Source organism: Macaca nemestrina, chromosome 15, assembly GCF_043159975.1.
Source record: "Macaca nemestrina isolate mMacNem1 chromosome 15, mMacNem.hap1, whole genome shotgun sequence".
Lineage (NCBI taxonomy): Eukaryota > Metazoa > Chordata > Mammalia > Primates > Cercopithecidae > Macaca > Macaca nemestrina.
In genome coordinates this window covers 93596107-93610407 of record NC_092139.1, presented here as the reverse complement: position 1 = coordinate 93610407, position 14301 = coordinate 93596107, and the positions used below count along the sequence as shown (strand labels likewise).

The following is a 14301-nucleotide window of genomic DNA, read 5'->3' as shown; positions in this document are numbered from 1 at the left end:
ATTTACCAAAGCTGAAAAAACACCTAGCAATTCTACTGCTGAGTATACGCCCAACAGAAATCTGTATATCCATGCAACAAAAGATGTGCATAAGATTGTTCACAGTAATACTACTCATAATCATGGGAAACCATAAACAACTTAATTATCTATTAATAATAGAATTAATTATTACTCTATGTTCACACAATGGCATATTATTGACTACGGTTTTTCAGTGGTGGTATAATTGCCATTTTGGACCCGATAATTCTATGTGGCCTGTCCTGTGCATTGTAAGATACTTGGCAACATCGTTGAACTCTACCCATTAGATGCCAGTAGCATGAGACAGTCAAAAATGTCTCCAGACATTGCCAGTTGTCCCCTGTTGAGGTGGGCAGTGGTGCAGAAGTGCCTCCAGTTGAGAGCCACTGTTATAGACTATAGAGCAATGAAAATAAATGAATTACCGCTACATGCAACAGTGTGGGGGCATCTTGAAAACATAATATTGAAAGAAAGAGGCCAGACACAAAAGAGGACATATTGGATGCTTCCATTTACACAGTTCAAAAAGGGGCACATCTAATATACAGTGTTAGAAGTCAGGATGGTGGGTATCTTTGAGGAAGGAGGAGGTGATGGCTTGAATGGGCACAAGGAAGTTGTAGGGGCACTGTAATGGTCCAGTCTGGATTTTGTTAGTAATTACAAATGAATGAGGCATGACCAATTTTTTGAAAATTTCCTTAAGACCCACTTTTCTGTATATATATTTCAATGGCAAATTTGTGTAACAAAACCTTAGCTTAACAGAGAACCACAGATTTTAAAAGAGTGTTCTGAACCATCAATGATGTATCCAAATAGTTTTCTACAAACTTGCAGCTTAGGTGAGTCTCAAATTTTCTAAAAGGTCCACAGACCTACCATCCAAGACCTGGAGTTCCAGACAGGAAACAGGCTTCCTTCCTATAAATACTTGTCTAGGATTTGGGTCCTAAGGATAAATCCTGTGTCTACATTCAGACTTCACCTGGTTTCACTTGCTCAGGCCTTTGGTCCATGGTTAATGTGTTTGCATTGAATATTTCTGTGCATTCAGTTTCAACATCTTTTCCACTAATCTTCCTAATACTAATAAAACTGAAAATACTCCTTATGTCCTAGTAAGACATAAAACCATATTCATGAGAGGCCCATTCATTAAGTGTTTCCAGGATGGATTAAAATTATCCTGAGCTCCCAGTTTTAAGAAGGCAGAGACCAGTAAATAAATGTATTATTGAAATAAGATTAGCATCAGATGCTTAACCCACCTTGGGAACGAGCTGTTTTTAAAGCTAAGTACCATTTATTCACATATCTATAATTAATGAACTAATTACAAACGAGTCTTATCTACTCATTTAAGCAGCCCTCACATGACCCATCTTTGGCTTCCTGTCTGTAGTAGAGTAATTGCCCTTCTTTGAAAGTAACACAACTTTTTTTTTTTAAAGACAATACAGTGTAATTTAGACCTTTTTACTTATTCAAACCAGTCTTATCCCAAATAAAAACAAACAGGGGTGGTGGCAAGATCTGCATCTTTCTTTTTAAACCAAGAACTGCAAGCCAAAAGTTTGGGTCTGCAAATGTTTACAGAAAGCAAATTTTCCCCTGCAAAAAGGAAAAGTTGTAATGCCATCTTTTAGCCAAACGAAAAGCAGTTGTGTTAAATCGGCACCAAAGCAAATGATACATACAACAGTAATTAGCAAAGATTACACAGTAATTAAAATCACGATGATTATGTGAGTGAGAAGAATTTATACAATAATCTCCATGCTCACATTGCAATATGGTACAAGTCCAATAGCAACAGTAGAAAGCCGGGGTTGGTAATAAATTCAAAGCACAGCATCACTAATTATGTGGTGATGGATTGGCCATTGAAATTTAGGGATAAATAAAGTCTCTGATCAGGATACACCATTTTAGTTGGATTTCCCAAGGTTACTGAATGGGGACCCCAAACACTCAAATACGTTTCCTTCCTCCCTACCATTCTTTGTCTTCATAGTCTTGCCCATTCCTGTAGTTCAGCCTCCCCATTGGTGGAAAACATTTTCTATGCTTATAGTTTTCATCTACCAAGTTTCATTCTCCTGCTTCAGGTAAGGCCCTTCATTGTCCTTTGGGGAACCCCTCCTCCCTTACTGTTCTCATGGTTTGGTGGGAATTTCCAAGGGCCAGGTGAAAGACTGACTTAGGTCAAAGGTAAGAGGCTCCTTCAGTCCCCTTGTCCATTATGACTGGTTCAGGCTCACTCAGGCTTGCATTTTTTGTGAAACTGTGAAGAAGAGAGAAGCTCTCTTTACTACTGGACTCAGAATGGTGCAGGCATGAATCTGGAGCTGTTGGCCGCCATCTTGTTGCCTCAGAAAGAAACCAACATAGAAGACAGCAGAGCAGAGAGGTTGGTGGGGAACCAAATCCCCATGTTCATTTTTTAATTCCTGGATCTAGCAATGCCTGAAGCTAAATTTTCCTTTTTGGTTTCCCAGCTACAGGAAACAATCAATGTTCCTTCTTACTCTAGCCAGGTTGATGTTTTACGTCACCTATACTCATAAGAATCCTAACATTATGCAGAGGTTTCTCGATACCTCCTTAGGGGTCCAGGTCAGAGTTTAAAAAGCTTCTGGACAATTCTCTTTGGATGTCCCCAAACACACGAAATTTAACATACTTAAAAGTGAGCTCACCGAAACTCCACTTTCATTGCCAAGAGGTTTTCTGTTGTGTTCATGGATTTCTGCTGTGAGTTTAGCCCACTTTTGCAATCTCTGGCATGTGGAGCACCCAGTCATAGTTTTCCCTAGTCCTGCCTGTCAGCATCCATGCCTCCGCACAGCAGCGTCACCTGACCTGCTCTGGGATGAAGGACAGAGGATGGAAGGGAGTTTCTGCTTATTAAACACCAACGTGGTAGCAGGCCTTCCACTGGGTACTCTAGAGTGCTAATTTGCTTTGGTTGTTAATTCTTCAGCTCTGCAAAGGGAACATTATTAAAGCCTATTTAATGGTGGAGGGGCTGAGACTCGGAGACTGTAACTTGCTCATAGTCAGGAACTAGTAAAGGAGAGGTTGTATTAGAAAACAGATCTACCCTTTACATTCTTGGAGTGTGTTTTTCAGGCCCACTGGTCAGGCCCTGTTGAACTCTCTGAGCCCACCACCCACCACATGCTTCTGCCCTCCACCTGCACTCTGAGGGCCTGAACCCCAGACCTTCTGTTCTCATTATAATTCATCAATTCTGTTTCATGTTTCCAATAACTTGTTCTGCGATAGGAGACAGTTAATGTGTTTGGCAAATCTATCAGGGGTTCTTGATATTGTTTGTTTCATTGCCCTGATGAGAAGCCATCTTACTTCAATCCACTGGGCACTTATCCGTTCAATGAGTATTTATTGAGTACCTACTATGTGACAGGCACTGTACTAGGTGCTGAGGTTCAAGAAGGACAAAGACAAGGGTTATGTCCTTAAGAAGCTCACAGCCTAATGAAGGGGACAGACAGCTTGCCAAGATTATATCTACATAATATGGACAATGCTATGGGAGAGGGAGATTTGAGTTCTGTGAGATAACAGTAGAGGGGCACCTGACCCACCAGGAGATCGGGGAGGCTCTTGTGGCAGGCAATGCATGAGCTGAGTCTTGAAGGATGATTAAGAGGAGACAAGAAACATGGGAAGGGTGTTTCAGTCGGAGGGAATATCACAGACAAAGGACTAGAGTTACGAACTAGCATAGTACATGCAGAAGAGCTACAAACTATTTGGGGTACAAATTGTGACGAAAAGGAGGGAAATAAGACCAGCAAAGTAGGCAAGACCTATATCATGAAGGGCCATGTAAGTCAGGCTAAGGCATTTGACTCCTACCTTGTAAGGCAGAGGTCAGCAAAGATCTTCTGTAAAGGGCCAGATGGCAAATATTTTTGGCTTTGTGCATTATATGGTCTCTGTTGCAACTCATCAATTCTGCCACTGCAGTGAAAACACAGCCATGGTCAATATGTTTTTTCAAAAAACCATAAGCATGGCTGTGATCCAATAAAACTTTATTTACCAAAACAGGGCAAGGGCCAGATTTGGCCTGTGGACAGGAGTCTGCTGACCCCTACTATAGGCAATGAGGAGCCACTGAAACCAGATTTTCCTTTTAGAGGAATCATACCGGCTAAAGTATAGAGGATGGACTAAAGGAGGGTGGTTTTGAAAGGTCTTTGCCAAAGTCTAGGAGCAAAATTATGGTAGCTTGACTTAAAGGTGTTGGCAGTGGGGGATGGAGAGAAGTAGAAAGAGTATTTGTTTGGGTGGGGGGTAGAATACAAGACTTAGGGATTCATTGAATATGGGGATGACAGAGGGGAATGATAACCTAAGATAATAAGGGCTCCAGCACGGGGTGCTTTATGAATGACAGAACCACTCAATGATCCTGATAACACAGGGCTGGTGGGGCGGGATGAGTTTCCTCTTGGACATGCTGAGTTAAAACATCAGGGAGATACCTGGTTGGTGATCAACGTAGACCATAAGATAAGATACATAAATTTAAAACTTGGGAGAATATAAACGCTGTTCGTCTGTATTTGGGGGTCACCTGCTGACAGCTGCAGAGCCAACATCACAAAAGGAGAATCGCCTGCTATCAGGTGGAGAGCGAAACAGCCAGGTGAGGGCACTAACCTGTGAACCCTGGCATTTGGAGATAAAGTCCAGGCAAAGACCAGGGAAGAGACGTTTGAGGAGCACCAAGGAACAGAAATCTTGTCAAGGTCAAGCAGATAAGAGTTCCAAGAAATGTTCAGCAGTGGGGAAAAGTCCAGGAAAATATAAAGACTAGAGAATGTCCCCTGATTTGTGTCTTTGGAAGCTGCTGACACAGTGAGAAAGGTTTCAGTGGAGTGGCAGGGCAGTCTCTGGGCTGCAGCAAATTAAGGCGTAAATGTGGAGTAAGTGAAGATAGTACCTGTTAACAACATGTCTGAGAAGCTCGAATCAAAAGGAAGGAAAAGCAATAACTCAATAGGACAGCAGGGTGATGGACAAGGACATGGTTAGGATGGGAGGACCTCAGGTGTTTATAACCTCTGGGGGAAGAAGTAAAACAAGGAAAGTTGAGGACACAGGAGACAGAGGTGACACTAGATGAATCACAGTGTTTTAGGGGAAAGAAGACCTGGATCCCCATTAGCTTCAGACAGAACAGGATTGGACCTCATCTTCTGAGACCAGAGGGAAGACGGGGGCAGATAGAGATGAATGCATACACATCACCGCAGAAGTTAAAGCCATTATTATTTTACTTTGAATGAAACAGGAGAGGAGGTGCCTCCTGAGAGTGATGGGGAGAGATCACGAGGAAGTCGGGATGATTTGGAATAATTGCCCAGGAAATGAGAACAGCAACTGCCCAATGACAAGACATTGGCAGTCTCTACAGCTAGCTAGGTCGTCATGCCTGTCAGCATGTGGACCTTGCAGAACAGGGTGAGTGACCATGGCTGGGGTTTTATTGGGCTTGGGGTGAGGATCTAGAAAGAAATGGGGCTTAGACCCTGCTCAGGAAGCCCAATGTATTGTAAGGGTAAGAAGAAGTTGGGAGAGCCTCACTGCCCTCGCACTCTCGTCCACAGAGCGGTGGAAGGAGGGCGAGAAGGAGAGGCCAGGCACACAGCAGGGACTAACATGAGCATGCCAGCCCCTGGACAGCCCAGGCACCACTTGCGGCCAGATGTTAAGAGAAACTCCTGAACAAAGTGTGGCTGCCACCACCCAGCCCATAAACCCCCTCTCTGTGGCGACAAAGGTAATTTAGTGTCTTCGTCTCCAGAAGCGCTTGCGTTTATCAGTGGCAGCGGCGCGATTCCTGGGCTGTAAATCATAACGCTTTAGGTGTATTTCTCTTGAGTTGACATCCCCTTATAAATAATGTGGGGAATGCTTTTATTTTGTTGGCAGAAGACTGTTTTCTCCCTCTCTTCTGTTTTTAGAGTGACCTTCTTTCTCAGTCAAATGGGATATATCCAAGAGGCTCATTTATTGGGTCTTCCCACGCACCAGGTAATATGGGAGCAGGTATAAATAGGAGTCCTGTTCTCTACTATGATACAGTCTCCTAGCAGACAGGACACTCATATCTATTAGAGTTAAAATGCAAATGCCCTTTGATCCAGAGAATCGTTTACCCATGTTTATAAGGATGTGCGTTTTTCAAAGCTTGACAAATTAATAGCAAATATCTGGAAAGCACCTAAAATTGAAATAAGGACACTATAGTTAAATAAAGCATGGCAGCTTGTGCAGGAATTATAAAGAATGAGATGGACTTAGGCATACTGGTAAGGAAAGATCTCTAAGGTGTACTGTTGAGGGAAAGAAGTAAATTATAAAAATTTATGAAAAGCATAACACATAATTATATAATTTATGTTTTTTAAAATCCCACAAATATGCTACATATTTGCTACAAGTACATGTATATGTTTATGATATATACATATAGAAAGAGATATAGAAGGATATACACCAAACTAAAGATGGTGAATCCTTCTGAGAAGGAAGCGTAAGACTGCAGTGGTGGCAAACAGGATTTTAGCCTTCTGATATATTTTAAGTTCTTTAAGAGAGGAAGTATTCATAGATTGCTTGTGCAATTAAAAAGAGCTAGAAGTCAAGACACCTGTACTCTGGGTCAGTTCATACTATAAATTTGGATAAGATATTTCCTCTGCAGACCTCAGGTTTTCCCATCTATATACTGAGCAAGTTGGGCTGGACAATCCCAGTGGTCCTTTGCAACTCAGAATGTCTTGAGTCTTCGAGTTGTAAACATATTCAAAGGAAGGGGTTCAAAATTTTTAGGGCTCAATGCCATAGGATCTGGCACTCAGTAGACACTTTGTCTTGGCTGAACACTGAAGGTTGAATAATAATCCTTAGGCAGTTTTAGTATTAATAAACAGAGGTCAGATTTTTCCAGTAAACTTTACCAGGTGAGTGATCTACCTCCTGGATGAATGTCAGAGAGCTGTGGTAGTGTGGCAAATAAAATAGAAGCTTTGGAGGGATTCCAACCTAGGTTCAAATTCTGGCTCTTCTACTTACCTACTTTGTGCTACTGAGTGAACTACCAACCCTCTCTGCACCACGATCAATGCTGAGCTGTGACAAACCACAGTTAATATTTCTGCTCCAGCTTTGATGCTGTGGTCAGTTATTCATTCATCAAACACTTATGGAGCACCAACTGTGAGCCAACCCTGGGGATGTGGCCATGAGGAAGACAGACAAGAAATCCCTTCTTACAGATGTGTAAGTATCTGCCTTGCCTCCTGCCCCCTCCCTGTTCTTGGTGCAAGCACTATTTACTCCGAACAGCAGCTGAACATGCCCAAGGATGTGGAAGGGGAAAGGGAAGAGAAAAGGGAAAGAGACTCTGGATGGGGCTCTCTGGGAGATGCTGAAGACCGACCCACCTTGCCTGAGGGCCCGCTGCAGGAGCTGTAAGACCATCTATGCATGGATCAGTTGCTTCCCCTTCTCCGAGTCTCAGATTTCTCTTCCGTAACATGAAGATAGACAGTGAAGTCTACCTCCTGGGATTCCTCTGGGCATCAAATAGTTGTTAATGCTGATTCAAATGGCTAATGTTGTTAGCTCTTTCTAGGTGCCAGGCTCCGCGTAAAGAGTGGCTTGTGCATCACCACATTGCCCCTGACAACAATCATGATTTACTCAGGAGGAAACATGAACAGAGAAGTTAAGCAGCTTGCCCAAAATCTCACCGCTGCAGATATGCAAATAAAAAATTGGAATATTATTTTTTAATCTATGTCCGGGTCCATACATAGTAAGCATTTTGAAATGCTTATTGAAAGTTATATGTACTGCTTTGTCTTGTTGTTCCAAAAAGTTTACTTGAAAAACTATACGTTATGTACGTTTTCCTATAGATTATGGTTTCTAATCCAGTGCTAGAGAATTCAGTGAATCTGGAAGCAGCCAGAACACTGATTAAAGATGAATCTCTGTATGAAATAACAATTCTAAAACTTTTCAACGGGCCATTACAATGCAAAACGTGCCTACTTTTTGTTATTTGACAATCATCAATTATATCTTAAACATTTATAGCAAATGAAAAAAAAAGAATTGGAATCTAGATCTGACTTGAGATCCTGCACCAAAACCATCATACCTCTCCCATTCAAACAGGTGCCAAACAGCTTAGATGAGGCTACGATTCATGGGTTAGGATCCTTATCATCCATCCTAACATGATTATACTTATGAAACTTGGTTATAATGTTAATGAGCATTCTTCTCTGGCTGCCTCCAATTCTCCTGCTGCCACTGGCAGACAGGCTAAAGCAAAGGCATTTAGTTTTCAGAAGAGATAAAGTTCTCAGAGTTTGGGGTTCACAGAGGACACAATTCCCTTCTTCATACAGGCCTTTGTTTTTAATTAAGAGCAGTCATCAGATAATCTTGCTTTAATTAGCTCCCCAGAAGCACCCCATTCTTGGAGCCTTTCTTTGATATTTTCTGCATTAAGTCTTTCAGCCTAAGACCAGCCTGCAGATATGCACCAGACATTTGCCATTTGCCAAATATGCCCAGAAGGTTAGCATAAACTCCCACTCCCTTCTTTTTTGTAAAGACAACCCCTGCGTCAAAGCACACACGTCTTTGAGTCAGGAAGGGGTTTGTCTAGGTTTGCTCTGTGAATCTGTGATTTTTTCAGTCTTATCACATTGGTCCTTCTGTTCACAAAAGCTGTGTGCATTTCATCTTAATTATGCATCTCTTAATCATAATTTCTGACTTATGGCCATTAACTCCTAATTACAAGAGGGCCACCCTTGAAAAGGGAAACCAAATGAGCTCAGAGAAATGGAGCTGAAAAGCAAGAGGGAAGATGGATGACAGAAGTTGTGCAACTAAGGGTGAATCCAAAGGCCCATTAATTGAAGGTGGTTATTGTTGGCACTTCTGTAGATTTGTGATGCTTCCATATCAGGCCACATCTGAATTCATCCCTTTCTGTGGTAAGGAAATTATAAAATTAAAAATAAAGCTAAAATTCAAATAAAGCTAAAATCTCCAGATGATAAATCCTCTGGCCCAACTTCTTTACGATGACTCTCCATTTAAAAAAAACTTAAGTGAATATGTTTATTAAAAAGTTTTTGAACCTGTAATTACCCATAAATGGAAAAAAGAGCATGACGTGCCTTAAGCAAAAGGCAACTATAACAACTGTTGCTATTTTTTTAAATGTTCACCCTGTGCTATTTTAAAATCTGGAAAACCAAGCTCTGGAGAGGACTGCATTAGGTCCTCATTGCTTCAACCATTTGGATCAGTAAATAAAATTATATTCCATGTTTTGCAGATGGGGAAGTAGAAGCTCAGAGAGGGTAAGGGATCTGCCTAAAGTCACAAAGCTATGTGGCAGAGTTATACCTCAGACTTTCAGGACCGTGCTTGTTCTTGCCTATGCCAGAGACAATGAAAGACTTGAACAACAACTTTCAAAGTCTGAGATTCTTCAAGCTATTGGCCATCCAGAGGCAGCAGGGAGATACTCTTACCTGGGGCTGAGGATGCGGCTGCTGGTGGCTGACTGTCGAGAAGGAGTCCTCATAGTATCTGTGGCCATGGACAGAGTACAGCTCAACCAGGACTGCAGGCTGCCCTCTGGCTGGGAGCTGAGGATGGAGACGTTATCCCTAGAATAAGATTGCAGGACACCATCAGCACGATGACAACCACAGTAACAGCAATAATTAGATATTCGCCCATAGCATAAGCCAGGCATTGTGCTAAGTGATATACCTGCATAACCTCATTCACCATCCCAGAGAGGTAGGAGCCAGTGCTGCCACAGTTACACAGATGGAATTACTGAGATTTGGAGAGGCCAATTTGGGTCTTGGCCAAGTTCACCCAGCTAGTCAATGATGAAATTGGGATGCAAACCCTGTTCCTTTTTATTCCAGTGCCCATGCTATTAATCATGGCCCTCTTCCTTGGGAAGATACACACTCCAATACAAATGTTGAGGTCTCTCCAATTTAGGAGTAAAGTTTGGCATTGATCTTGATATGTTCAAGGAATATATCAAGTGTGAAGGTCTTAACTCCTTCCTTACCTTAGCTAGATCATCTTTATAAACAGGGACTCTATTTTTATGTCCCCTGATTCTGAAAGTGGCACAGACAGAGAGGGGGTCCTCATAGGTTCTCAATGAGACCACGTAAGTTGATATACTCACTCGACATTATGTATATGTGTGTGTATATGTATGTGTGTATATTTGTATATTAATATTTATATGTGTGCATGTGTGTGTATATATAATATATATAGTTTTTTTTAATAAGATGCTCCTTGTATGCCAAGCACCAGGGAGCTGAACACATGAACTTAACATTGACCCTGTCCTCAAGACCCCATCTCTATAAATAACCATAAAATTTTTTTAAATTATTAATGTTTTATAGAGGGACAGACAGTAGGTTTTACTAGAACCTGCCCTCCGTCTCTACAAAGCGTTCATAATGGTAAGTTCTAATAAAACTTACCCTCTATGCCTCTATAAAGCATTAATAATTTTTTCTTTCAAAGAGGTAGCCTTGATTTGCTTCGTGGAGGCCCAAGGAAATACATCAAGTAGTGAAAGTTGAGCGCCATCTTCTCTGAAGGTTAGCATTTGGCTATGCAGGGACAGAAGAATGGAATTTTGGGTGGAAGGAATCATGTGCACATAGGTATGGAGGTCATAATGGTTGGGGCATAAACAATATGGAAACCAGAAATCACAGTTAGAGGGGAAAGTAAGGGTCTGAATGTGCAGAATACAAATGTCAGTGTAAAAAGTCTATTCTGGGGCAATAGGGAGCCATTGAAGGTGTTTGAGGACCGTGGCATGAGGAGGCACAGGCTTCTTTCTGTCTAAAAGAACTAGGACAGTTCAATACTATGTCCCTAGTGCTATATGTTGTGACCATGAAGGCATTAGTCTCATGGGCATCACTGATAATTCTCTAAGTGCACATGGATGTTCCCCCTGCAAACTGGACAGAGAGAGCCAGGGGCTCACCCTTGTGAGCTGCTCGGTTCTACTTGGGGTTAACTTACATCTCTTTTTTGCCACTGCTGCCACAATCCACTGCCGTCTGGACACTAGTAAGAGGCAGAAGAAAGAGTGTGTTATCCTCGTGCTGCCAGGAGCTTGGGAACATGGTTACTGATGTTAGACAGACATGAGTGTGAATCCCACTTCCAACCTTTGCCCCTGTGTGATCTCAGGGCAGTCACTTGCCTTCCCTGAGCTTCCTTTCTTCCTTCTTAAAATGTGGCAAACAATGGGGGCTCTGCTGTGGAGCAGAGTAAGTGAGATAACCCTTGTAAAGATCTCAGCATGGTTCCTGGCAAATAGATAGTGCTAATTAAGTGGTAGCAACCATTACCGCTACTCTTGTTTTAGTACAACTAGTACTGCTATTATTAATAGCATTGTTATTGCTAACAAGCCAGGCATTTGCTGTATGTTCTTTGTGAGTGCTAGCAAATCAGACATGGAGCAGGGCAGCTTCCCTGGGCATTGTGGGAAACTCCAATACTAATTACGATGGTAGCTATTCTTTAGAGAGCATCCCTCCATTCAACAAATATGCTACCCACACAATCTCATCTACTTCCCCCATGCGTCTCCATTTTAGAGATTAGGAACCTGACACACTTGTCTAAGTCACACAGCTTTTGATCCCAGGCCTGTTAAGCTCATGCTCCTAACCAGAGTGCAGTTGTTCAGTGGGTGGGTGCAGACGCCAAACCGCAAACCTCGGACACCTAGGACATCATTTTAATCTGGATCGTCACACTGGGGCTTCTCAGTATTCTCTGCTGTAATCTGGACAATTCCTCTTTTAGAAGATCTAGCTGTTTCCTCTATGAGATGCACCTGCTGCTCCTTGGCTCCCATCCTCAAGAGCCTGTCACCCTGGGGGTTTCTGTTTACATGCATTTGTTCCCACCAGGCAGTGACCAACACCCCTTCTGGACCAAGAACAAGTGTTATTCATCCTTCAGCCCCAAAGCTCAGCCAGACCAGAAGTTCTCAGACAATGCTTGGTGAATCCAACAGAAGAAAAGTCAGTAAACAACAGCCATGGGCCAATTCTAGCCTCCCATCTATTTTTATAAATAGAGATTTTTGTCTGTGATTGTTTTTGCACCATAATGGTAGTGCAACAAAGACAATATGGCAGCAAAAGCCTAAATATTTACTATCTGGTCCTTTGAAGAAAAGGACTCTACAACGGAACAAAAGCAGCTTTTGTGAATGGCCTTGTGGGAGGCAGAATAATGGCCCCCAAAGATGTTCACAATCTAATCCCCAAAATAAGGGAATATGTTTCCGTACAGGGAAAAAGTTTTATTGGAACAAGTCACCTATTCACTTACATTTTGAGTACTTCCTCACCTATTTTGACTAAACACCAATCTTTACTTGAATCCAGCACTCAGGAAAGTCTTTATTGCCCAATAGCTAACTAAAGCACACACTGGTGTTAGTTCTTGTTCGCTATTTACCCTGGCTGACTCCATGAGTACTAGCCCCCTGGGTGGACTCGGCATTCAGATTCACCCTCTTCCAAAGGGCTCTTCCCCAGTACTAGAGACCCATTCACTTCATGACGTCTAATCATGCTGGGCATCTTCTCATCTCCTTACTCTTCTGCATGCTCCTGCTCTCTGACCCACTCTGTCCACACAGGGGGCTGGTCTGTATGGACAACATCAATGGGTTCCCTATCCCATCAATGGGTTCCCTATCCCATCAATGGGTTCTCTATCCCATCAGTGGCTTCCCTATCCCATCAATGGGTTCCCTATCCCATCAATGGGTTCTCTATCCCATCAGTGGCTTCCCTATCCCATCAATGGGTTCCCTATCCCATCAATGGCTTCCCTATCCCATCAATGGCTTCCCTATCCCATGGCTTTCTCTTGGACTCAGCCAATAGGGAATGCAGCTGACAGTTCACAGGAAGGAGGGAAGAGAGGGAAGCTGAAGTACTTATTGTCCTGGATTTCTGAATTTTTCTCTACTGCCTATCCTTGTGTTGGCTGCAGCTCTCAACCAAAGGCCAGAGCTCCTCCTATCAGGCCTCTCTCTCACTCTCTTTCTTTCTGGATTCCAGCAATTGCACCCTCTTCTTCTCCCTTCAGACCTTGCAGGAGTTACTGCTCTCAGTTGCTGCTATTCCCTAGGTGCTGCACTGTCTATAGCTTGGGGCTTCCTCACACCTTTGTAAATAGTCCTTTTGTTAAGCTCTCTTCATTTAGAGTTTGTATTTCAGTTTCCACCAGACTCTATTACAATAGCTAATCTCAATGCTTTTTCTACCTTAACAGGAAGATCTGCATTTACTAGGCCAATAGTTTACATGACAAAGAAGCAGACAGCAGGCATGACCCAACATTGCACTGCTACACCCTTAATCACAGTGTCACAATGTGGGGGGGAAAAAAAAGCAGTGAAGAATCTAAAGCAGCAATCTTATAAGAGCCTAAGATTATCAGCAATCATTACTAGCCCCTCCTAAGCTTCTGATCTGGGAAAGAACTAGCCACAAAAACAAATTTAAAAAAAGAAAGTATAGCTGCTTATGAATCCTACATTTTTATAGTATCTGCACACTGGTTGCTTTTGCCTGTGAACCTGTCTCGCTAAATTTGCATAGAATATCGAAGGCTGAAGTCAAGACCCACCAGGTGGTCTGTTTGTTCATTCATGATGAAATACTGTCCATACCAAGACTGGTATCTGACCTGGAACACATGTTTCCTACCATTTGAGCTGGTCTCCAAAAAAATGAGAGTATGTTTAAAATAAGGAGGCTGAATTAAGAGCTTCTGGGAACTAAGGCTCACGTTTATTGTATGAACAAATGCCAAAGGCACCTAATGCCTTTATCGTGAGATGATCTGCAATGAAGTCTTCGGGACAGGAGATTAAAAAAAAAAAGGCTTTCAGGCAGAAGCAGTGGAGAGTTTTGTACTGTCTGCTCCTGAGAAGCATTAAACCACATGGGCAGAACTCACTGCCATGTTGACTGCCTGTAAGTCACAGGTTACTGGTCCTGGAAAGTACTTGAGTCTGTACACCATGGTGCATGGAGCCCTCGAGCTCTGGGAGACACCATGAAAAGTGCGGGTACCAAGGGGTTAAGAAGAGAGACCTAG

General features: G+C 42.5%; 1 protein-coding gene across 3 annotated transcripts in view; it reads right to left on the bottom strand.

Moving 5' to 3' along the window:
- Nucleotides 1-14301, bottom strand: part of LOC105495709 (myosin XVIIIB) — a 300538-nt gene that overhangs the window by 16604 nt on the left and 269633 nt on the right. For 2 of the 3 annotated variants that reach the window (XM_071080310.1, XM_071080311.1), the window contains exons 41-42: nt 11188-11232; nt 9639-9776 (exon numbers count right to left, since the gene is read on the bottom strand). In XM_071080310.1, the coding sequence (XP_070936411.1) occupies nt 9639-9776; nt 11188-11232 (183 nt within the window). The remainder of the gene's footprint in view (nt 1-9638; nt 9777-11187; nt 11233-14301) is intronic. The other variant, XM_071080312.1, reaches the window with a different exon arrangement.